Raw genomic sequence first — 25,979 nt, forward strand, 5'->3', positions numbered from 1 at the left:
TCGGGGAGGCAACATCCTGGGACAGGAAGATGGCGGAAGTGTGACCTTGCCCAGCCGCTTGAAGCGAGCTCTACAGTGAGTAAGCAAGAAGGAGAACGGCTCTGGGATTCTCGGGTGACAAGCCCTTCACAGGCAGGGGTCCCGACATCCGGCGTGGGGTGTTGCTGCTGGACCCCCAGCCAACAGGATGGGTACCGCTGCTCCCTTCAGCCATCAGGTAACCTGCGGTCCCAGCTTCAGGTCCTTAAAAGCCCCCTCTGGCCTGCGTCTACTTGATGAATCCAAGTGTCTTTGGTCCTGGATGCTTTCCCTCCCCAGAGGCAAGGCACCAACAGGGCTTGAAGATCACACGCAGGCTTAACAAGCTCCCCTTGCGGTACGTGCACCCCAATGTTTATAGCAGCAATGTCCACAATAGCCAAACTGTGGAAAGAGCCAAGATGTCCATCGACAGATGAATGGATAAAGAAGCAGTGGTATATATACACAATGGAATATTATGCAGCCATCAAAAGGAATGAGATCTTGCCATTTGCCACGACGGGGATGGAACTGGAGGGTGTTATGCTGAGTGAAATAAGTCAATCAGAGAAAGACATGTATCATATGACCTCACTGATATGAGGAATTCTTAATCTCAGGAAACAAACTGAGGGTTGCTGGGGTGGGGGTGGGGTGGGAGGGATGGGGTGGCTGGGTGATGGACATTGGGGAGGGTATGTGCTATGGTGAGCGCTGTGAATTGTGCAAGACTGTTGAATCACAGATCTGTACCTCTGAAACAAATAATGCAATATATGTTAAGAAAAAAGAAAAGATAGCAGGAGAGGAAGAATGAAGGAGAGTAAGTCGGAGGGGGAGACGAACCATGAGAGACGATGGACTCTGAAAAACAAACTGAGGGTTCTAGAGGGGAGGAGGGTGGGGGGATGGGTTAGCCTGGTGATGGGTATTAAAGAGGGCACATTCTGCGTGGAGCACTGGGTGTTATGCACAAACAATGAATCATGGAACACTACATCAAGAACTAATGATGTAATGTATGGTGATTAACATAACAATAAAAATAAAAAATAAAATACTTAAGAAAAAAAAAAACAAGCTCCCCTTGCACACACTGGTCCCACCTTGGGCCGTCCCCACTAAGGGTCCCAGAGCCACCCTAACGCCCTGCAAGGTCAAAACTCGGCAGGGAGAGCAGGAGAAAACCACTTGGTCTGTGCACAAATTCTCCATGAGCCTCTGGCATAGCCGTTTTCACCACGGGCTCCATAAGAGGACAGTGACATAGAGCACAACACGCAGGAAGACCCCACCTGATTGTGTTCAAGCGTGTGTGCCTCACAGAGCGCGCCTGGCACAGAGAGCCCCCACCGCACCAGACTGCACCCCACCACCCAGAGCACACACTCCGTTAGGCCCAACACTGCTCTGCAGAGTTGTGCTTTGTAGGATGTTTTCCCCTGGCTTTGCTGGATTTCGTATGTGGTTCTGCACTCCAGGGCGGCAAGGCTAAGCTTTGGGAACCTCATCCAGCTGTACACAGTGCATCTGCTTTCCCTTCAGTGCTGGCTCTGAGCCACCAGTGCCCTCTGGAGGCAGCCCACCGCGGCGGCGTGGCGCTTGGCCGCTCCGAGAGGCTCTCCAGCTTCAGTCTCCTGAGCTTTGAGAGGCAGCTGGGAACAGTGCCTGCCGCAGAAGGGCTGGCCATGGCCCTGAGACCAGGTGTTGCCTGTAAACACCTCAGCCCAGGGCAAGACCATGCTGCGTAGGATGACACACTGACGCTAAGAGCTTTCCTTTTTTAATCAAGAAATGTCAGACTCTATTTCTTGAACCAGGTAGCCAGGGAAGGGGTGGGGCTTCTTCAGTCCTCTGAGTGGTTCTTCGGCCAGAGCTTTCCCAGCCTCCCCTTAGAACGGGCTCTCGCTCGTGCTCTCCGCTCCGGGTGTGGAAGGAGACCAGGGGAGGGCACTGTGACAGAACAGCGGGGAGCAAGCTTCCTGTACGGGGCCAGAGAATAAATAATCCAGGCTTTACAGGCCACAGGGTCTGAGTCACGATGACTTAACTCTGCCGCGTGGTCCGAAAGGGGCCTCGGACAATACATCCGCGAACAGTGTGGCCGTGCACCAATAAAGTTTTATTCACAGCGGCAGGTGGCGGGCCAGCTGTGGCCCGTGGGCCGCAGGGCACTGACCCCGTCTAGAAGATAAGGAAAGAGTTTCTGGAAGAAGGGAGTGGAACACTGGCAGAACGGACGAGTATGGTAAGGACAGGAAATCTGGCCACAAGGACACCACTGGGGCGAGGACACCCTCCGTGGGGACGTGAGGACAGACACTGAGCCGCAGAACCTTCATCCACTAAACACAAATAGGAACTAGGCCCTGAAAGAAAATGAAGGCAGACGGTTTCCTAAGTGCCCTTATCTATTCACGGGACCAAAAGCACTGTGCCAGGTGCTGAGGATTCAGTTCTTCACATAACACCCTCTTTCTCCCTGGCTGTGGGATCAGCAGCTGGGCCGCAGACCCTCTTCGGGCACCCTGACCTCGGGCTCCTGTCCTGGGCTGCTCAGCCAGTGGCCTGTCCTTGCCCTAATCCTGCAGGGAAGGCTGGAAATGAGGAGTGTCAGAGCCTGGCAGCCACAAAGAGCTGTTTCCTCCCCCTCTTCTTCCTAGCTCAGAGCTGGGGCCACGTCTCCCGGCCACCCCCTCCAAGTACCACCGCACAACCAGCAGGGCACTCACCTCCACCTGTCCGTCCAAGCGCGCGGTCACCTGGGCGCTCACCTCCACCTGTCTGAGCTCACCTCCACCTAAGCTCACTTCCCCCTGGGCACTCACCTCCACCTGTCTGTCCGAGCACATGCTCACCTAGGCGCTCACCTCCACCTGTCCATCCCAGCACGCGTTCACCTGGGCACTCACCTCCACCTGTCTGAGCTCACATCCACCTGGGTGCTCACCTCCACATGTCCGTCCAAGCACAGGTTCACCTGGGCGCTCACCTCCACCTGTCTGTCCAAGCACAGGTTCACCTGGGCGCTCACCTCCACCTGGGTGCTCACGTCCACCTGTCTGTCCAAGCACGGGTTCACCTGGGTGCTCACCTCCACCCGGGCGCTTATCTCCACCTGTCTGAGCTCACCTCCACCTGGGCGCTCACCTCCACCTGGGTGCTCACCTCCACCTGTCTGTCCAAGCCCACATTCACCTGGGTGCTCACCTCCACCTGGGCACTCACCTCCACCTGTCTGAGCTCACCTCCACCTGGGCACTCACCTCCACCTGTCTGTCGGAGCACATGTTCACCTGGGTGCTCACCTCCACCTGGGTGCTCACCTCCACCTGTCTGTCCGATCATGCATTCACCCAGGTGCTCACCTCCACCTGCCTGTCTGAGCACACATTCACCTGGGCACTCACCTCCACCTGGGCGCTCACCTCTACCTGTCTGTCTGAGCTCACCTCCACCTGGGTACTCACCTCCACCTGTCTGTCCAAGCACACGTTCACCTGGGCACTCACCTCCACCTGTCTGTCCAAGCACGCGTTCACCTGGGCACTCACCTCCACCTGGGCGCTCACCTCCACTTGTCTGAGCTCACCTCCACCTGGGCACTCACCTCCACCTGTGCACCTGTCCATTCGAGCGCGTTCACCTGGGCACTCACCTCCACCTGTCTGTCTGAGCTCACCTCCACCTGGGCGCTCACCTCCACCTGTCTGTCTGAGCTCACCTCCACCTGGGCGCTCATCTCCACCTGTCCGTCTGAGCGTGCATTCACCTGGGTGCTCACCTCCACCTATCTGTCTGAGCTCACCTCCACCTGGGCGCTCACCTCGACCTGTCTGTCCAAGCCCTCAAATTCAGCCTTCGTCCTGACTCCCCTTGTTCAAAAACCTCGAGTCAATCACAGTCTCTTAAAGACAACATCCAAATTCTCTAAGTGGGTGGGGGCAGGACCCACGGCAGCCTCATCCCCATCACCGCTCCAGCACTGTCTGCCATGAATCTCGGGCAATCCCCTTACACAGAGGAGACCACCGACCCACAGCCCCACCCCGTGATGTCCTATGTGCGAGTCTCAGTTCCTGCCATGCTGTTCTCCACGCCGGCAAGGTCATCTAATCTCTGTATTTACCTGTCTGGTCATGGCAGTCCTGACGTGAACAAACCTCAGTGAAACGTCCATGCAGCACCCCTGCATGGGAAACGTGGTGTGGCCTGCTCTTATCCTACACAGCAAGAAGGCCCATGGCCCATTGAGGAGGAGGAGCCCCTTCCTCGCCTTCTGGGGACAGTTTTCTCCTTTTCCCAGAGAGAGGCTGAGTCCAGTTCTATTTACTACGAAAGAAAGAACAACAGTGAGAGACAGAATGAGATGTCTGACTATATCCAAGTCGCTACCTGTTTGGAGCATCCCAGGCAACACCTAACTCGTATCCAAAGCCCAGCTTCTAGAAGGGAAGAGAGGGTACAGGGGCTAACACAACGTGGCAGGTGCTGCGCTATAAGCCCGGGAGAGTCAGCTGGTCAGTACATCTGCCCGGTCGGCAGGAGGGCAGGGCTCACTCACCCCAGTTCACGGATGGAGAACCGAAGTCTGTGCTCAGAGAGATCAAATTCCTCCTTAAGGGCAGTCAGCTCCGAAGAGCTAAAGCGGAGGGCTTGCCGCCCAGGTGGATGATGATTCGACACACACAGCTCCTATTGCTAAAGGTGCACGTGGGACCAGGCAAAGGGACAGAGGAAGCATCAGGAGGGCTGAGTGTGTGGGCTTCTAGATAGGCTGTGGAGTCTGCATCCCAGCGCCAGCACTTAGTAGCTAGGAGACATCAGTCAAAACTGCCTTGACCTGAAATCTAAGATGGATAAGCGTATTAGGACGTAAAGAGTCTCCAAGCTATTAACACCAAATGTCAACTTAATCAATGGCTGCATGGGTGCATACCCCTCAGGCCCCACAGCTGATTATAAACATGCCTCTGGAACACGAAGGAGCTGAAATCCTGAAATAAAATACAGAACCAGGAATTCATGATGGCTCTTGCGGCAGAATTCTCAGAAATCAATACCAGACGCTTTGAGCTCATCAGAGTTGCTCTGAAAGAACAGATGGAAGCAGGACCCCCCCGGGTTCCCCTTCCTGGTACAGGCATACAGAGCTTGCAAGGGGGTCCCCAGTCACATGATCGCAGTACAGACATGCTCGACTTCTGACTGTATATAACCACGAGGGTTCTTAAACATTTATTTCCCTGCAATTGCATACTACTCTGAAGGAGTGTGCCACTAAATAAACCACCTAAGGCACAAAGCTCTTTGTTTTTTTTTTTAATTACGCTGTAAATGTACCGTCATTCATTCTGCTGTGTTGGGTCACAATGTATTTTGGCCATTTGGGAATCTCCATGTAGAATCAGACACAATGTAGTAAAAATCATCTTTTTTTTTTTAAAAGATATTTATTTATTAGGGCCCCTGGGTGATTCAGTTAGTTAAGCGTTCTGCCTTCAGCTCAGGTCATGATCCCAGGGTCCTGGGATCGAGCCCCGCATCGGGCTCCCTGCTCAGCGAGGCGTCAGCTTCTCCCTCTCCCTCTCTGCCGGCCCTCCTGCTTGTGCTCTCTTTCTCTCTGTCGAATAAATAAAATCTTTTAAAAAATGATATTTAGAGAGAGTGTGCAAGCGGGGGGAGGGGCAGAGAAAGAGAATCCCCAAACAGACTCCCTGCTGAGCACGGAGCCCGACACGGGGCTCAATCCCACAATCCTGAGATCATGACCTGAGCCGAAACCAAGAGTTGGACGCTCAACCGACTGAGCCCCTGCCAAGCACCCTGAAAATCATCTTTGAAAGACAATCGTCATGTGATTGATCACTTTTGTGTTGTTACTCTAAAATCCTTTCTTTGAACACAGGGCCTAACGTTTGTGTCAAAATACAGGGACTGCACTTGCCACAGGAACACTGGGAGAGGCACCCACACCAGCCACGGGAGCCGTCCCCTCCGTGTCCCCAGGCAGCTCATCAGCTAACAAGGTCTCCAGGACGTAAGACAGTCTCTGCAGGCCTTCGAGGTAAACCTAAGTGTTTTATGAGTTCAAGGCTTTCATTCAACCCCGAGAACGCTGGACTACGTGTTGAAATGAAGAAAGTCGGGGATGATGGGAGTTTAGACTCTTCTAGAAGGGCTGAAAGCAAAAACATAAGAAGCGTGGGTGGTATTTGGTGATTTGGGTGTTGAGAGTCTCAGCAACAGCACCCTCCTCCTACCCAACCCAGAGAACCTAGAAAACCCTGAGGACAGCAGGACGCAAGTTGAGCTAAGATGAACTGTGGAGACCGATCAGCCTTTTTTCCTAGAATATGGGCAACCCCCTGTCAGGACAGCTCAGGAAGGATCCACAGAAAACTGGCAACAGTGACCGGCTCTGGAGAAACAAACTGGGGAACAGCAGAATGAGGAGGGCGCTCCATACCTTCACTCCATCCTTTTACACTGTTTGGATTTTTTACCACGTTCACAGATAACCCAAACTTTTAAAAAGATTTATTTATTTATTTGAGAGAGAGACAGAGAGCATAAGTGGGAGGGGCAGAGGGAGAGGAGAGAGTCCTTAAGCAGTCTCCCCGCTGAGCACAGAGCCCGACGTCGGGCTCGATCCCAGGACCCCGATATCACAACCAGAGCCGAAATCAAGAGTCGGACGCTTAACCGACTGAGCCACCCAGGCGCCCCCCAAATTCTTTAAAACACTTTAAGTATCGACCTTCTAGCATTTCCAGGACAAGGGCGTGCTTCCAGAGAGAATGCCTGTGTGTGAACCCCCCAACTACCAGTTACTAGCTAAGAAAAAGAGTCATCAAATTACTTACCTCCTCCTAAAACTCGGTGTCTTCTTACTAAGACGGAAACAATACTAGCACCTAGTTTAGGCGTGACCAAATAAATAAACAGATGGTGGCATGTGAAGACTCTAATAATGTGCTCAGTGAACACTGCCATTAGTAAAGTCTGGGCGTGAGTAACACCTGTTCTCCTTACAGTCTCTGAAAGCCATTTCTTTTCAAGTAACGCAAACACTTGTAACACTAACACCACGCGTGGATCTCAGCCCATACCGCCTGCTAACGCCGGGCGTGGATCTCAGCCCACACCACCTGCAAGGGTAGGTCTGACTCTCTACTGGCACCTGCTGTCACCGCAAGAAATGTGCGGGCCAGATGCCCGCGGGCCAGCCTGGTGGGGGGGAGGGGCGCTACTCTCAAGCAAGCCGTCCTTGAAACAGGCATCACGGAAAGCATTTTCCCCGTTCCACGGAGCCTCTCCCTTCGCCAAGGCCCCTGGAGGAGAATCTGCTTCCCCATCAAGGAAAATGGGAGTCGCTCTTTGACCTAAACCCCTTTTAAAAACTACATCAAAAACTAATGATGTACTGTATGGTGACTAACATAACATAATAAAATTAAATTAAATTAAAAACCACCTACATGCCAGACGTTGTGCCAGGGCACCTGACAGGCACGGCCTTGCGGGGTCTCCCCAACAGCCCCGTGAGGGCAGGTATCACTGTCCCTGTTCTTCAAACAGGAAAACCAAGGCTCAAAGAGAGCACGTATCTGCCCAAAGCCACACGGCCAGCAAATGCGGGAGAGGTGGAATGTGGACTCTGATTTCCCAGTGCTCGCGACGTGCGGAAGCTCTTTGTTTCCTGCCTGGAAAGATAAAGCAGATGAGGGCCGTGCTCCTTACCAGCCCTGGTCGGGGTCGGGGGGTCAGTCAAGTGGACACGACCCTGTCTTGGTCAGGTCGGGGCCACGGGGAGGGACAGGCGGCACATTCAAACTGGGGGAGCGGTGAGTCGGGGAGTGGTCCAAGAGAAGAGGCAGACGCTGAGCACGTCCCCCCACAGGGAGCCTGGGCCACCTCCGGGCCTGAAGGTCGAGGGGTGGGAGTGGAGAGGGCAAGGCTGTAGGCGCTGAGAGCTGCCGCGGGAGGGGCTGCTGGCCCGAAGTGGGGCTCTGGGCAGAGGATGCCCCAAGGGCAGGGGCAGGAGGCAGTAAACGCCCCACCTCACTCTCCCGCACGCTCTGATCTCTGCCGGTGCCTCCCACTGGCTGGAGACCTAGAAGCCAGGGCCAGGGCGCCTGTGATGTGGTACATGCAGGGGGACCTTCCCCGGCACGAAGCAGGTGACAGAGACAGATTGGGGGGGGAGGGGCACACAAAGGGATCCAGCAAACAATTTACACCTGGCTGTGACCCGTGCTTACCTCCTGTTTAGGGAACTGGGCGTATTTATTACTTCTTTACATTCCTCTGCACTGCTTGAGTAAATCTTATATTTATCATCAGAACAAAGCTATTTTCCTTTAGAAAAAGAAATACTTTTATGAACCGTCAGAAAAATTTTGCATCTCCCTTCGAAGATGTGCTTTAAACATGTTTGTTCTTTTCTTAGGTGTGTCTTTTACTGTATCGTAAAGCTAGCTAGCATGGCGTACAGGAAATAAGCCCAAAACTTAATAAATGATTAAAAGTCAGTAGGAAATGATCACTTGATTTGCATTTCTTAAATCATCATCGTGACCATCGGCCTAAACAACAACCAGAACTGTCTCCCGTGTGAACGACAGCAAGCAAGGTGCTAAGGACCAAAGCAGTAGCAGCAGTGAGGGTCCGCCTGCCTGAGGACAGGGTTTGGCCAACTACAGCAGGGTTCCAATCTGGCCCCTCGCCTGCTTTTATAAACCAGGTTTCCTTTTTTTTTTTTAATTTTATTTATTTATTTGAGAGAGACAGAGGGAACAGAAGATTGAGAGGGAGAAGCCGACTCCCCGCGGAGCAGGGAGCCCGATGCAGGGCTCCCTCCCAGGACCCTGGGATCCTGACCTGAGCCAAAGGCAGACGTTCAATGACTGAGCCACCCGGGCGCCCCTGGAAATCAAGTTTCAATGAAGCACAGCCATGCTCTGTGTCCACACTGAAACAGCAGAGCCGAATCATTACAGTAGATACCGGACGGCGCACGGAGCCCCGAATATTAACTACCTGGACCCCTACGGAATCCGTTTGCCACGCCCACCTTTAGAACATCGTCCATAGGGTATGAAGGAGAAACAGCAACACCAGACCTGCGGCCTCACCCAAACGGCTCTAAGGTCCCATTCATTCTGGCTCCGAGCCTGGGACTGTCCCTGCGGCTGGTAACCACCTGGGCCTTCAGGAGGCCTCTAAACCTGGGAAGACGTTACAGAACATCCTGCGATCTTCTGCTAACGTTAGCAGCCTCTGCTTGTCCGTGGGTCCTCACCCGGCGTAACACAAGTGGACGCAACGCTTCGATTTCCCTGCTCGGTTTACAAGCAAAGCTTAGCGGTTCGGACGATCCGAACCTCGTACATCCGTGTGATACAAACAAGAAATAAAGCCAGTGACAAAAAAGCAAACACTGTAAGATCCCACACATACGAAGTCTCTGAAGTAGTTGAATTCACAGAGACGGGGAGCAGAAGGGCGTCTGCCAGGGCCCGGGGCTGCGGAGCTGGGGTACAAGCTCCGATCCGCAAGAGGGAAAGTGCTGAGGTCCAAGCACGCATGTAATGCTCCTGAGCTACACACACAGAGGCGGGCTGTATACGTTTTTACCACAGTCAGAAACAGACCCGTAAGAGCTTGGGTGCTCAGGTAAGTTCAGGCGGGTCGGGCAGGCAGCCCGTCCCAGGCACGGAGTCTGCGGGGCCAGGCTCCAGGCAGAGGAGGAGCCTGGTTTACTGGAGAGCCGTGAATAACAGTCTCTTCGATAGGCAAACACGGGTATTTCTGGGGCTGCCTGGATTGTTCTCACGTTTTAGGAGACGAGCCTTCAAAGTCATCATCCTGAAGAGCGACAGCACCGCATCATCCCTACGCCATACGAGCTTACTAGCAAAATGAAAGCCTCTCCTGGCTTCCGCCATTCCTTTTACCAAGATGTTAAATGAGCACTTCGACGTCCTGCAAACTTTCTGGTCCCGTACATTTTGTTAAAGTAAGACTACACGGTATATGGTGTCTCTTCACGACCCCGGGAGGACTCGCAGCCTAACACGAGCCTTGTATCATGTGGGACAAATTCTGTTCCTGCAGGCCTGGCATAAAGTAACCTATGACTCCAAAATAATAGTACCTGGTGTTTCTAAAATGTCTTTTTCCGGTGGGTTCCAAGTGCTGTTCTCACTCCAGCCACCCTTGTGATCTGCTTCCGGAAGCCTTCTTCTGGCTGGGGAGAAACCTGCCCTCGGAGCCCTTCATGTTCCCTAATGCCTGCCAGAGTGGCTGGACAGCACAGACGAGGAGAAAGGGTTCCTAGTGGCTCACCATACAGAAGGCCCTGCGGGAGGAGCTCGGAGGACATGGACACACGTAACTCTCTGAACTCCAGGATCTGACACACCTAACACACGGTGTGCACGCAGACGAATGACTGAGCTGAGGGTGATGTAAGCGACAAGGTAAGAAGCGCAGTGGGCAGGAGGAAGGCCGGCATCCATGGAGAAGGGGGTTTGCCCAGGAAAACCTGCCCACGGAGGGAACTCGGGACCAACCAGCAGTGACAGGCTTTGGAGGAGCTCAGCGCACGGGATGGAGAGGAAGGGATGGAGTATCAGCCACGAATGCAACAAGCAGAGGCACGGATTTGGAAAAGCACGGAGCATGTTCAGGGCCAGTGACTGGTTCTCTCTGGAAGGACCCACGAATGAAACAGAAGCAAGATGTCTGGAAAGACACACCTAGACCATGGTGAGAAGCACTTCCCATGCCAGGGTAAGAAACCCACTTAATTCTGCGGGCTGAGCCAATGAAGCCCGTGATCAGCGACTCCAGAGCCAAAAGGAATCTGCGGGAGAATCAGAACTCTCGGGGCATGTGGGGAAACCACAGAAGGAGCGGATGGCATCCTTGAGATTTCAGGAAAAAACATAAACAGATCTTTTCTGCCATCTTAAAAAAACTCTACATAGAATATTCCTAGTTAAGGGGCTCCAGGGTGGCTCATTGGCTGAGCATCCAACTCCTGACCTCAGGGTCGTGAGATGGAGCCCCATGTCGGGCTCTGCGCTAGGCGTGGAGTCTGTTTAAAAAAATATTAAAAAATTGAGGCACCTGGGTGGCTCAGTCATTGGGCCTTTGGCTCAGGTCATGGTACCAGGGTCCTGGGATCGAGCCCCGCATCGGGCTCTGTGCTCGGCGGGAAGCCTATTTCTCCCTCTGCCTGAGCAACCCCTGCTTGTGTTCCTTCTCTCGCTGTCTCTGTCAAATAAATAAAATCTTTAAAAAAATAAATACATAAATAAAATAAAATAAAAAATAAACAAAAAGTGTTCCTAGTTAAGCAACTTCACTCCTTGTAAGATTTGTTACAAACCACCAGCTCCTCCCGCGTGTTGCCAACAGCACTTCAGGGGGCTCCTGGGGGCGCCCTCGGTGGCCAGGTCTTCGGGCTATGAACCTGTCCCTGGACTCTGGACGCCGGCGACACAGCCCCACCTAGCCAACGGGAAAACTGGATTTCCTCTAGAGCTTCCTAAAATCGTTAGAAGGGGCGGCACGAAGGGGGGACGCTCCTACATTTGGGTAGCGGCTGCACAAATCTGCCCGTGTGACACCACACACAGAGAGGCGCGTGCGCATCCTGCCCATCACGGCGTGCGCGTGCACACAGTGACACGGAGTCAGGCGGCAGCGGGCTCCGCGTCCTGCAATCGCTACTCTACGGCAGTCCTGAGAGACGCCACCATGGAGGGTGGCTGGGGGAAGAGAACCCAGAACCCCTCTCTACTATTTTTGTCATTGATTATTTCAAAATAAAAAGTTTCAAAAACGTTCAGAGAAAACATCTCGTGCTGCGACCTCCAAGTGAGAATCTCAAACCAGACCAGCCCCCATCTGCTCTCAATCTCACCTTCCTTTGACTGACCTCAAGCTCTAAACGTAACAGAGTCAGCCCCCCTTGGCTGTGCCTTCCGTCCGCGGTCGACCGTAGGCCTCAAGCAGGTGTTTCTCCCTGGGACGCAGCGCCGGACGGTGGGTCCCTCATAACCCAGCGCTCACGGTGCCCATGCCCTCCCCTCACTCCATCTCCTCACGTAGCTTTGGGTGAGCTCACATCACCAGCGGGCTAACTGCAGAACAACAGGCGTTTTGAGAGCGAGAGAGACCACATTCACGCAACTTTCATTACGGTGTATTGTTATAACTGTGTTATTTCATTATGAGTGCCTGTCATTCACCTCTTACTGGGCCTGGTTTATTAACTAAACTTCACCGTAAGTATGTACGTATAGGAAAAAACATTGTGTATTTGGGGTTCAGTGCTCTCTGTGGTTTCAGGTGTCTGCTGGGGAATGTGAACACACCCCCTCAGCTAAGGGGGGATGGCTGTAACCTAGTCACCACTCGCCCGGACACACGTGCTTTCCAGCCTGCCACATGCGTGTCCCGCCTTTGCCAAGTGTCTGGAACCCCGGGGATTCCTAACTTTCCTTTAAGACTCAACCCACGATGACCTCCTTCACCTTCACACCAACGCACAGGGCTCACACTGCCCCCAAACCCAGGGAGCACTAATGTCCGGGAAACAGGCGCTCATCACGCGTGCCCTGCCGGAGTCTTGCCTCTGCCCTACAGACTAAATGCCCCCCACGCTTCCCACGAGCAGCCCTGGATAAGGTGAAGACAGCGGATTAAAGAAGGGGATTTCTCTGAAACTCTATGCTGCACACACTTTGTCTAACGCGGCCCGTAAGGGCACCTCTCACTTCATTGCCCCGATTTCTCGTAATGTATAACAAAAAAGAACATTTTTCTCTTGCTTGGGGTCTTTCCTGGAAAACATTACAGACTCCTTGATGGTATGTGGAACTGAATGGTTTCTAGGATTTCTCCCGAACCTCACAAGTCAGGCTGTGCGGGGAGGGGCACGGAGCTATTGGCCACGGGCAAGTGTTGGTGTTTTATCCACAGTCGGGATGAAGAAGGCACACTAGATCGAGGACCACCTTCACATCCAGTAATGCTACATCCAGGCAACAAAAGTTAGCTGTTTTCACCCAATTATTATAACCCAAGAACCTGACATCATATTCATTAAGAATCTCTAAATAGGGTGCCTGGGTGGCTCAGTTGGTTAAGCGACTGCCTTCGGCTCAGGTCATGATCCTGGAGTCCCGGGATCGAGTCCCGCATCGGGCTCCTTGCTCGGCGGGGAGTCTGCTTCTCCCTCTGACCCTCTTCCCTCTCGTGCTCTCTATCCCTCATTCTCTCCCTCTCAAATAAATAAAATCTTTAAAAAAAAAAAAAAAATCTCTAAATATACACCTACCCAAACAAACTGAACAGCATGCTTCCATTCCTCCAAAATATAACTTCTATGTTGGGCCTACACCTTTTTTCTTCTCTGTGACTTTGGTGACTGACTTTTACCATCATTTGGGGACAAGAACATCTGGGTTTCGGCATCACCCCATGTGCCTGTGTGACGTTGGACAGGTCGTTTCCCGTCTAGGTCTGTGCCCTCAGCTGCAGGACGGAAGGACTGACTCAGAGGATCTCCAAAATCCCCTCCTGCTCAACAGCCCCCGGTGTGCTAGTTAAGTGAATAAGGAGGTGAAATGTGGGGTACAGCAGATAAAACCGCCACCTCGGACCCACACTGACACCTGCGGGAAACTGGAGAACCCTCAGCACGCCACAAGTCCAGCAGCCCTTAAAAGCCCAGCCTTGGACACCTCACTTTGAAAACATGGTATCAGCAATGCAAGTTTCTGATGACATTAAGTTTTCAGGGCGCCTGGGTGGCTCAGTGGGTGAAGCGTCTGCCTTCAGCTGAGGTCAGGGTTCCAGGGTCCTGGGATCGAGCCCCGCGTCGGACTCCCTGCTCAGCAGGAAGTCTGCTTCTCCCTCTCCCCCCCAGCTTGTGCTTTCTCTCTCTCTGGCAAATAAATAAAATCTTAAAAAATAATAATAAATTAAGTTTTCTAATATTCAATTTTCTAGGACTTAAAACACATTGAAGAAAATAACTTTAATGTTACTTCCAAGACTTCTGGTCCCATCTGGAAATCTGAGCCCATGTTCCTCTGCTTTCCTGCACAAGAAGAAGAACTTGACAATACAGCAGAAAAAAAATATTCTATTCACAGTAACAACAGATACTAATTAACTGGGAATATGACTCAAAGCAAACACGTCTACACAGTAACACGGGAAGGGCCTGGGACAAGAGGGGAGACCGTACTCCTGAAGACGCCTGGATATTGTAAAGAAATGTATTTCCCACAAACCAACCTAAGATGTTAACACAATTCCAACCAAGATCTCTAGAGGATGTGGGGAAGAGACTGACAGGATAATTTTAAAGTTAATCTCAAAAATGAATGGTTCAGAATAGTCAGCTAAATGTCTTAAACGAAGAATTGTGGGGGCCAGACTCCCTCTAGCAGGCCTCACGGCACACTGAGGGGGCACACGCCAGCACGGGACATGCAGAGACCCATGGAGAAGACCAACACATCCAGGAAATAGGCAAGAATTGCCAAAAATAGGCAAGAATGTAGTCCCTGAACAAGGTGGTATTTCAAAGTAGTGGGGAGAGGGCAGATTATTTATGAAACGCTGTTGGGACACCTGGCTATTTTTTTTTTTTAATAAAAAGTTAGGTTCCTTTCCTATACATCAACATACGTTCAAGAAGAATATTTTAACATGAAAAAAATAAAGTACTAGGATAAAATAAAAATGTATATATTCTCCAGAATGAAGAAAGACTTCCTAAAAATGAAGTCAAGGGCAGAAATCGTAAAGGAAAAAACTGATTTCACTAACAAGATCTTAATACATCTATACCCCTCAAAACAGAAACAGAAGAAAATGATAAAAATATTTACAACATATATACATGGCCGACTAATGGCTAAATTTAATAAAGAACTGCTACCAACTGGAAAGAAAATGATGAACACAAAAAATGTATTTACTCCCCAAAATAAATGGGGCAAAGAACCGCACTTTATGAAAAACAAATTAGGTTAAAAAAACATAAAGCTTACTACATAGTTTGACATTTGCCATAATGAACACGTTAACCACTGCAACTCCTTACAGGAAGAAAGAGATTAAAACAAGATTGGGGAATTCCTCTTGATTAATTCTTCAAAACAAAACCAGAAACACCAATGAGTCAACACCAAGTTACTTCCCAGGCTGAGTCTAAGCAGCATGGGTTGTAAGATGCCCCAAATGGGCTTTTTCTGAGACTGGTAACCAAATTCAACGTACGAGCGGGCTTCCCGCTGCTGAGCACCTGTCTTGGGAAATTTACTGCTCTATTTCCTCCCGACAGCACCTCACGGTGAACCACAACTCAACCCTGAAGACCGGGCTCTTCCCAAACACGTCAGACAAGGAGCGCCCTCCACCCTGGGCCCCTGGACGCTCTGGGCACACCCCGTGGTGGTCAGTGATGCCAGGCCTGAGGCCACTGTCTCACGTGCGGCATCACCACCACTGACACGTGCTTCCTCCGTCACAAGCAGGGTAGAAGACTTACCCAAATTTTCTTATCCAGTCTTCGAGGCAGGCATCGTTATCTGCATCTTCAAGTGAGGGGCCGAGACTCGGGGTGACAAAGTTTCCCCGCGTCCCCTCAGCCAGTGGGCGACAGAACCAGTGACTGGACCCAGCTCCGTCAGAGGCCAACGCGCCCGCCTTACCCACTGCTCACCCTCCCCTCCACACGGCTGGCTCCGTCCTCCAGTCTGAGCTCTGGCGGCCATGGGCCACTGCTCCTTGTGCGGCTTCCCTTACAGGGCATCGCCTGTGACTGGCACACAGCAAGGGGTCACAAGTGCGTGGACGTTCACTATTGTCTTCATCCGTCCACCCGTCCCGGGAAACAGTCCTCTTCCGTGATGGTGGTGGGTGTGCAAAGCCGCACGGCCTTTTACCGAAAGCAATATGGAAACATCTATAAAAATACAGAACCCGTCCATTCTCCTGCTAGGAACCCACCTGGTGGAGTGATTTGTGTGAGCATGCTAAAATAGAGCAGGGTGTTCTTTATGCCGTTGTTTGTAATTTAAAAAACGGAAGCAATCTAAATGTCCATTAACAGAGGGCTGGTTAAAAAAAGAGCATGTCGATGCTACGCGACCACTTAAGACACTAAAGTCGATCGCCACGTGCAGATGTGAAAGTAATTTTAAGGTTTATTAACAAGTGAAAAAGCGAAACACAACACAGAATGTAGAGTGTCATCCCATCTGCATAAAATGTTTAAAAAGAACGCACAGAGACAGATGGAGAAGGGTATCCAGGTATGTTCACCGCACTCATGTCTGGGGAACAGATGGAGGGCAGACTTTGACTTTTCACCGTTTCCCTCATTCGACCACCGAAATCACTGACCGTGAGTGCGTAATTACTTCCATGAAGAAGGAACTGTTGCTCTACCACTTGGGGTTGTCCTTTTCTGTCTGCTTGGTACCCAAGGAAGTGCGGTACGGTTGGCGTGGACGGGCCCAGACACCAGCAGCATGGCCGTCCCCGTGCCTTCCGGTTCTTTCACTCACAGGCTGTATCCTTAGCGTCAGGCTCTGGAGGCTTGCACGTGGATAGGCCTCCTTCCCACCAACAAACAAACAACATACATAAAATCATCCCTGTCTTCAGCATTTTTCATTTTACCTGTCAAGCCCACAAAGGGTACCTGAGAGAGGCCAGTCCTGCCGAGGGGCGACTCTTCCTTAGGGCTGAGCGCTAGCTGAGCATGTAGCCAGAAACACAAAGTTCATGATTACTCTTGGAGGGAGGGACGGCCCGAGCTGCCAGGCGAGTGGCAGGGCTGTTCTCGTATTTCTAATTTCCTGCTTGCATCGACTGTACTGGCCCTGATAAAAGAGGGTCTGTTTTTGTTTTTTTTAAAGATTTTATTTATTTATTTGACAGAGAGAGATATAGTGAGAGCAGGAACACAAGCAGGGGGAGAGGGAGAGGGAGAAGCAGGCTTCCTGCCGAGCAGGGAGCCCGATGCAGGGCTCGATCCCAGGACCCCGGGATCATGACCCGAGCCAAAGGCAGACGCTTAACGACTGAGCCACCCAGGCGCCCAAAAGAGGGTCTTTTTGCCGAAAGACACAGCATCCCTTTGATCCTCCTGCCTTTTCCACAGCAAAAGCAGACGCACAAAGTCTATAGTCTCTTAGGTCTAGCACGTTGCTAATACCCATTTCCCTGAACTTGGAGATTCTGTTCTCTCCTTTTAGCTAACCCTTGCCAAATTTATACTTGTGTTTTCTCTCTACTTCTACAAACTATACTAAGAAATAATTTCAAAAACAGGGGACTTAAAAAAAACCTCATCTAGAAAGAGAAATGACCGTCGGTCCGGCCCATGCCGGTCACAGCAGCATCGTCTCCCCGCCGGCTCCTGTCTATAAACTGGGGCGCCCCCCAGCGGCGCGGAGTTCTACTCCAGTGACTCTGGAGTCAGTCCCTCCTATTTCCTGACCTCCGGATGGATCGATGCATCCCACTAGCTACCTGCAGCGTCCCCTGGAGGCCCCAGAGCCATGTCAACCGGGTTCAGCAGCTGCTCCCCACCCACCTCCTGCACCTGTGGGCGCGGTGAACAGCACCACATCCCAAAGCTGGGCTGTGCCCCCGCGGCCTGACGTGGTCGGTCTCCAAGACTACACGCTGCGTGTGTCAGAACCCATGTGTCCTCTCCATCCTTCCAGTGACAGCCGCCATCCTTTCTATTCCCAGCTGACGCCCCGCTCCGTCTCCTTGGTCTTTGTCTTCCCAGCCCACCCCCTCCTATGGCTGGCAGGACGATCTTTCCAAAACACAGACTGTCCACTGTCACTGCCCTGATTAAAGTATTTCGGGGACTCCCCAGCACCTACAGGATGAAGTTCAACCCCGGATGCAGGACGTGTGTGATCCTTCACTAAACAGGGCTGCAAGTCTCCACTGTGGAGTCAGCCCGAGACCACCCGCGGAGTCGGCCTCGGGCTGAGTGTGGCAGAGGCTGCTGCTTGACCATGGGAACCACCCCCCCCACACCCACCCCGCCCTTCCTGCCTAATCGTGGGACCAGGACCTCACTCAGGAGCCCACGAACCCCACACCGCAAGACTCCCACAAAGCCTCTTGTATTTACTACACAGCCCCTGACAGAGAATGCTTGCCGATCCCTGGTCTAGAATTATGAGTGGGAAAACCAGGGTGACCCACGAATTCTATCCCCGTGCAAGAATCCACCGACATGTCCAGAGAGCCTCAAAAATAAAAGCATTGTGAAAATACCGCACTGAAAAAAATCACTTAAAGGAATACTCCATCTGAGCGAGAAATTAATAAAAATACAGAAATCAAGAATGAGGAAGGCATGGTTTAGATGCAGAAGCAGTGAACCATGGACCCAGGGAAATTTAGAGTTGAATTTAAAGTGACCGTCCTTTATTAAGGTAGTAAGAAAATAATCAAACGTCAAAACCACAATGCCTTAAGGAATAGATACACATCTTTGAATAATTAATGGTTTTAAAATCCCAGTTTGTGTTGATAAAAACTAGGAAGAATAAGCGCATTCGCTTTATCTTTTACAGGTGGTGAAGTCAACAGACGTCCTGCTGGTAATGTCAGGGAGAATTCCAGGTTCCAGAGGCATTTTGCAGTGACCAGCAGACAGGAATGGGGAATTATAGGTCCTAGATGGGGAAGGACACACAAGAACAGAAATGGCAAGAGGCATTTTTTTCCCCAAACAGAATCCAAGATGGCAGAAGTAACCAGAAGGAAGGCCACGCACACCAGTTACCACGAAACACAGGGCAGGCTGAGCTCCTCTGGCAAGAGAAGACTCTCCCAGGTGAGGGCAAAGCAGAAACCCAGCCGCGTGCTGTTCACAAGAGGCGCAGTCCCCAGACGAGGCACCAAGGATTACAGACTCCAACACATGGAGGAACAAAACCGATAATAAGGAAAAATTCAAGACATCGGACTTTTCGTGGGAGAGGCGGGTTGGTTTCTATCCATTTAAAAAACCTGCAATTAAACATAACAGAAAAGAAGTCTTCCGTGCTGAGAAACACGGTGCTGAGACACACAGAGCGTGTTAACCAATGAGAGAAATGAAATCCTCATTGCCTCGGGAGAGAACACTCTCTCAGATGTCAACCTCAACACAGAAACAGTTTAAACCACGTCACAAGCATGGGGGTCTGTGTCCGCACACACCGCTGCAGACCTCGCCCAGTCCCCACACACGGACGACAGACTTTCCAAGTCTGCACAACACTCATCAGCAGCACATGCTATTGCCCCCGCACCCACCTTGCCAGCCTTCCCTTATTAACAGAACTCTGACTTGTTAAAAAAAAAAAATTGTTTGGAACACTACATCAAAAACTAATGATGTAATGTATGGTGATTAACATAACAATAAAAAAGTTTTAAAAAATTTGTTTTAACTATATTCCTAACCCTCCTATGGACAGAGGTCATCACAGTTCAAGCCAATGAGATGTAAGGGTTTCCAGGGACGCTCCTTAAAGCAGGGACACTCAACCAGTGCCCCTCGCCTTGTTTCTTCGAGCCCGATACAGACGTGATGGCTGGATTTGCACAGCCGTTCTGCAACCACAAGAGAAAGGCCAGGAAGACCGCAGACACTGCATGCCAACAACCACTGGCCACTGAAGTCCTCGTGGCATGAAAATAAAATAACTCCTTTCCTTGTGTAAGCCCATTCCGCAGGATTTCTGATTCTTAGAGTTGATTGCAGTTCCTGACTCAAGTGCAGTAAGCAAAATGTGTAAACCAGAAAAAAAGAGCTAATCAATCCAAAAATGATAAATCATGTGTGTCAATATTCCCTTACTCCAGAGCAGTGAAATTCAAAAGTGGTCAAAACACTTTAGAAATTTTTGAAACGATGTTAGCTGTCTCCTGAGCCAATGAAGCATCCAGTCCTACGGTTATAAAACAGAAGATAACGGGACCAAGTACATTATACGTCAAAATCCGTGGAATGTCATTAAAGCTATGCTCAGAGGAAAAAATTAGAAAATTTAAATGTTTTTATCAACAAACAGGAAAGAATGAAAGTAAATGAGTAAGAGTCAGAGAAAAAGGACAAGAGCACAGGTATGTAATAATCAAGAAAGATAAAAAATAGAAGCGAATGAATTGGGAGCGGGAGGAAACAAGCAGGGGCAGAATCAGGTGAGCAAGGGGCTGACGCGCCGGAGGCGGGCTGTGCGGCATCGCACCTGCACCTGAGAACACGGTGTGTTCGGGGGGACGCTCGCCAGGACAGTGAAGCCGATCCTCAATGTTCTTAGCATCATCTTCACCATCATCATCATCATCAAGACGGTGGGAGGAAACTTTCGGGGTGATGGACAGGTTTACGGCATAGGATTTTCAAAGCAATACATACGGTGTATTTATGGTAAGTGCCTACAGAGGCCATTTATCTGATATTAAAAGCACAAATGGGGGAGAGAGAATAGAGGTATATAGCAGCCAAGTCGCTGTGTTTGGGAGGAGGCAGCATTTAAGCTGAGCCTTGAAAAGGGATGATTAAGATCCCAAAGGGCTGACAAAGACGAAGGGCATTTCAGGCTGAAGGCACAGAGACCTCCTCAAAAAGAGGAAACACACCAACACCACACACTCACACCTCTCTCCTCGCTCCTCAGTCTTGCTACAGAGGCTGGACTTCTGGTCCAGGCACAGGGCCACAAGCCAGATGAGTTCTCAGGTCCCTTAGGCAGCGGTGTGAGGTGAGGAAGACAAGTGTCCGCAGGACGGCCAGCCAGCAGGTCCCTCCACACCCTGGAGTGCAGAACTCACCCCAGTACTAACCAGTCACTACCGGCAAAGGTGAGCTTTCATTTCATTTACCGGCGCTGCATCCCTGAGGTCACCTCTTGCCCTCGTGTGTCAGCGGGGAAAATTCTCTAACCCACTTTTCTAGGAAGAACATGTCATAATGTATATCATAAAGGAACATCCCAGTCTTGTGACCTTTCAAAATACTAAAATGAAGAATTTTAAAGGGGTGTTTTTGCTGCTGAAGGCATTCAAACAGACGCTCCCAGCTCTGGCCCGCACAAAAGATGAACAAGAGGGCGGCGACATGCAGTTGGGGGCTCCAGGGTCCCTGGGTCTGCCCAGGACTGTTCATTAATCCTTGGGGGAGGGCCCCAGGGAGACAGAGGGACAGACAGAGAATGAGGGACCACTTGCTGAGGAAGAAAGCAGTGGGCAAGGCAAGGCGCTGTCTCTGCGGCCACGGGAACCCGTGGCGGGGCTTTTTCCCACACAGGTCTCACCTTTAAGGATCACAATTTATTTTTTCTAATTCAAACTCCTGCTAATAATTCTGCCTCTTCTCTGAATTGAACATAGACAGAAACATACGTAAGCCTAACAGACATTTTAACATCTCAGTTAAAGGTAATAAAATAAAAACTGAACAAAAAAAAAGTTTAAACATTTGAAGTTTTATGGGTGGGGAGTTTTAAGTCACCCGGCTCAGCCCTGAATGATGCTTCCGTGTGCAACAGGACCCTCGATGAATCGTTATGCAAGAACGCGGAGCAGATTCGCCCATCTTGGCAAGCATAACAGGCCGTCACCTCTAAGGAGGTACCTTTTAATCTTAATGGGCTGGGAGTTAACAAAAAGTAAATTACCACTCTGTGAAATGAGCATGTGCTCTAAAGTTGCTCCTGCATGCTAGAACAGCGCCAGGAAGCCTGCGCCAGGGCGCTCATTATTCAAACGAAGGCCCCTGCTGTTCTTCCTGTGCGCTTCCTGGAATCTAAAGTGACTGGGGAAAGTGTCCTGACTTCAAGACCAGTGTGCTTTCAGATACGGTGACTTAGCGCACACTCTTCCCTGGGAAACTAGGACAATGTTCCTGCGAGCACGATCACCCAGGTACCTGCTCTGTGAATCACGCTCGTGCAGAATGCAGTCGGGATGGAGAAACACAGCCCAGGTGGACAGCAATCTTCCTGAAGGAGGTGTTGGGAAGGGCGATGGCACCCCACGGGCACCGGAGGGGAAGCAGAACAGGGGTACCAGCATCACTAACCACCCGTGAGTCCTCGAGCAGTCACTTGACCTCCCATGTGACGACTAGGCAGACGCAGTGAGGACCGCGGGGCCTGCCCCGCTTCCCCCGCTTACATCTGGGGACAGCTCTCCACCGTGCAGAGGTCCCCTGAAACTCCCACACGGCCCCGAGATGCACTCCAAAGTTACAGGTGCTTTATTTTTAGGCGTGACGATTTATTTTGAAAGTTCACCTAAAATTAATGAAGGGGATTTTTGTGAAGCAAAAGAGACAACGTTAAAGGTCTAGAAACATCACTTCCAGTAAAGAGCACGAGCTGTTGCTATAAGTCGTCCTGAAGCATCCAACCAGGTAAGATGTTAGAACTACTTATTTCTTGGCTTAAGAAAATTCAACAAAGAATTTCCAAGCACACTGTGACAGTCGTCCATGGGGGTGGCGGCCTGAGAGTCCCCCCAGGGCCTGGCCGAGTACCACCCGCAGATTCGGCTCAGTGCTCTGACCTGGAGATGCAAGACACTCTCAGCCTGGTATTACCATGTGTACATGGCATTCCAGGACACAGAGCGCCCCCTCTGTGGCTCCGTTTTCCCCCTTACGCACACAGGGGCATCAAGAGCCGGGCTGCATGCAGAACCCCCCACACCTGCCAGGTCCCATCTGTCTTTCACACGAACTGAGACCCACAGACCCAAAGCCTGCACTTGGACTCCCAACAACCAGCCCAGGTATGGTAACCACAGCAGACAGGCAGGTATAACACTCCACCTCAATCTGAACCCTGCAGCGTCCCCAAACCAGTGCTGGGACAAGATCAAGTCCAAGGTTATTCCTGCCCAGGACTGATGTCAACCCTTTACTCACAAACACCAAATAAAAATGTCACAGCATCTTATAAAACAACAATTTCTTTTTTATATATAAAGATTTTTATTTATTTATTTGAGAGAGAGCATGAGCGAGGAGGAGAGAGAGAAGCAGTCTCCCTGCTGATGTCGGACTCGATCCTAGGACCCTGGGACCATGACCTGAGCCAAAAGGAGACACACAACTGACTAAACCACCCGGGCGCCCCTAAAACAACTATTTTCTGACCTACTTTTTAAAGTGCCCCCAGGTACATGCTTCTAATTATTTTTAAAATCCAGCTTTCCTTTAAGGGATACAAAATACTGATCTTCCATTAATCTACGTGTCATCTGAATTCACGATAAGCAGTGCGTTGGCCGCTACCTCAGTGAACTTCTACTCAAAGTCTACGATGAGCAGCACACCAGGCACCAGTAGTACGGGGACCCAGGAGAAGGTCGGCGCTTCCTGAATCTTCCAGAATCCCAGTCTCCAGTGAGTGTTCTTTGCACCAAGCACCTCCCCGACACCAGCCAGGTGTCCTACAATTAAATCAATTCTGACACTGCCTGGAGACAGCATCAGACTCCACAGGTGAAGGATTCAGTCCCCAAGACTGTCCCCCGTCCAGAGGCCAATCACAAGTCCCAGCTGTCACCTGGCCTCTGACCCTCCAGCTACACGGCCGCTCCTGGGGTGTGTGAGCAGCTCACAGAGCTCAGAGAAACGCTGCCCTCGCTTGGTCACTGGTTTACTATAAAAGGCTCTAACTCAGGAACTGCCCTATGGAAGAGGTGCAGAGGGCCAGGGGTGGGGAAGGGGCGGAGCTTTACTCTCCCCAAATCTCGTTATGTCCACCAACCCAGAAGCTCTCCGAAGCCCATCCTCTCGGGTTTTTATGGCAGCCTCAAGACAGAGGTGCGACTGATTAAATCACTGGCAACTGGCCTCCCCGAACTGCAAGTTCTGACCCTCCAGCCACATGACTGGTCCCCCCAGTAACTAGCCCCCACCCTTCGGTGCCTTCCAAACATCATCTCATTGACATAAACTCGGGTGGAGTTGAAAGACGTTTTAATGAATATCCAGACACCTTTATCACTCTTTTATGTTTTTTTAAAGAATGTATTTCTTTATTTGTCAGAGAGAGAGAGAGAGAGAGAGAGAGCACAAGCAGGGGTAGCGGCAGAGGGAGAAGCAGCCCGCCCCCTGCTCGACAAGCAAGGACCCCGATGCAGGTCTCGATCCCAGGACCCTGGGACCATGACCTGAGCCGAACGCAGACAGTTAACTGACTGAGCCACCCAGGCGCCCCACCTTTATCACTTTTTTTTTATAATTTTTTATTGGTATGTTAATCACCATACATTACATCATTAGTTTTTGATGTAGTGTTCCATGATTCATTGTTTGTGCATAACACCCAGTGCTCCATGCAGAACATGCCCTCTTTAATACCCATCACCAGGCTTACCCATCCCCCTCCCCCCTCCCCTCTAGAACCCTCAGTTTGTTTTTCAGAGTCCATCGTCTCTAATGGTTCATCTCCCCCTCTGACTTACTCCCCTTCATTCTTCCCCTCCTGCTATCTTCTTCTTTTTTTTTCTTAACATATATTGCATTGTTTCAGAAATGCAGATCCATGATTCATCAGTCTTGTACAATTCATAGTGCTCACCATAGCACAAACCCTCCCCAATGTCTATCACCCAGCCACCCCATCCCTCCCACCCCCCACCACTCCAGCAACCCTCAGTTTGTTTCCTGAGATTAAGAATTCCTCATATCAGTGAGGTCATATGATACATGTCTTTCTCTGATTGACTTATTTCACTCAGCATAACACCCTCCAGTTCCATCAACGTCATTGCAAATGGCAAGATCTCATTCCTTTTGATGGCTGCATAATAGTCCATTGTGTATATATACCACTTTTCTTTATCCATTCATCTGTCAATGGACATCTTGGCTCGTTCCACAGTTTGGCTATTGTGGACATTGCTGCTATAAACATTGGGGTGCACGTACCCCTTCGGATCCCTACATTTGTATCTTTGGGGTAAATACCCAGTAGTGCAATTGCTGGATCGTATGGTAGCTCTATTTTCAACTGTTTGAGGAACCTCCATACTGTTTTCCAGAGTGGTTACACCAGCTTGCATTCCCACCAACAGTGTAGGAGGGTTCCCCTTTCTCCACATCCCCGCCGACATCTGTCGTTCCCTGCCTTGTTAATTTTAGCCATTCTGACAGGTGTGAGGTGGTATCCCATTGAGGTTTTGATTTGGATTTCCCTGATGCCGAGCAATGTGGAGCACTTTTTCATGTGTCTGTTGGCCATTTGGATGTCTTCTTTGGAAAAATGTCTGTTCAAGTCTTCTACCCATTTCCTGATTGGATTATTTGTTCTTTGGGGGTTGAGTTTGATAAGTTCTTTATAGATTTTGGATACTAGCCCTTTATCTGATATGTCATTTGCAAATATTTTCTCCCATTCTGTCGGTTGTCTTTTGGTTTTGTGGACTGTTTCTTTTGCTGTGCAAAAGCTTTTTATCTTGATGAAATCCCAATAGTTCATTTTTACTCTGGCTTCCCTTGCCTTTGGCGATGTTTCTAGGAAGAAGTTGCTGCGGCTGAGGTCGAAGAGGTTGCTGCCTGTGTTCTCCTTTAGGATTTTGATGGACTCCTGTCTCACGTTTAGGTCTTTCAAACATTTGGAGTCTATTTTTGTGTGTGGTGTAAGGAAATGGTCCAGTTTCATTCTTCTGCATGTGGCTGTCCAGTTTTCCCAACACCATTTGTTGACGAGACTGTCTTTTTGCCATTGGACATTCTTTCCTGCTTTGTCAAAAATAAGTTGACCATAGAGTTGAGGGTCCATTTCTGGGCTCTCGATTCTGTTCCATTGATCTATGCGTCTGTTTTTGTGCCAGTACCATACTGTCTTGATGATGACAGCTTTGTAATAGAGCTGGAAGTCCGGAAT

General features: G+C 50.5%; 1 protein-coding gene across 3 annotated transcripts in view; it reads right to left on the reverse strand.

The window, feature by feature from the left end:
• MTHFS (methenyltetrahydrofolate synthetase) overlaps positions 1-25,979 on the reverse strand; it is a 68,010-nt gene that overhangs the window by 26,322 nt on the left and 15,709 nt on the right. Inside the window, exon 3 of one of the 3 annotated variants that reach the window (XM_073882144.1) lies at positions 6,024-6,202. The exons of the other annotated variants lie outside the window; for them this stretch is intronic. Within the exon in view, the coding sequence (XP_073738245.1) occupies positions 6,039-6,202 (164 nt within the window). The 3' untranslated portion in view covers positions 6,024-6,038. Of the gene's footprint in view, positions 1-6,023; positions 6,203-25,979 lie in introns of those variants that run through there. 3 annotated transcript variants of the gene reach the window in all.

This window comes from Callorhinus ursinus, unplaced genomic scaffold (assembly GCF_003265705.2).
Source record: "Callorhinus ursinus isolate GAN/ISIS: 27379988/994484 unplaced genomic scaffold, GSC_fseal_2.0 scaffold45, whole genome shotgun sequence".
NCBI lineage: Eukaryota > Metazoa > Chordata > Mammalia > Carnivora > Otariidae > Callorhinus > Callorhinus ursinus.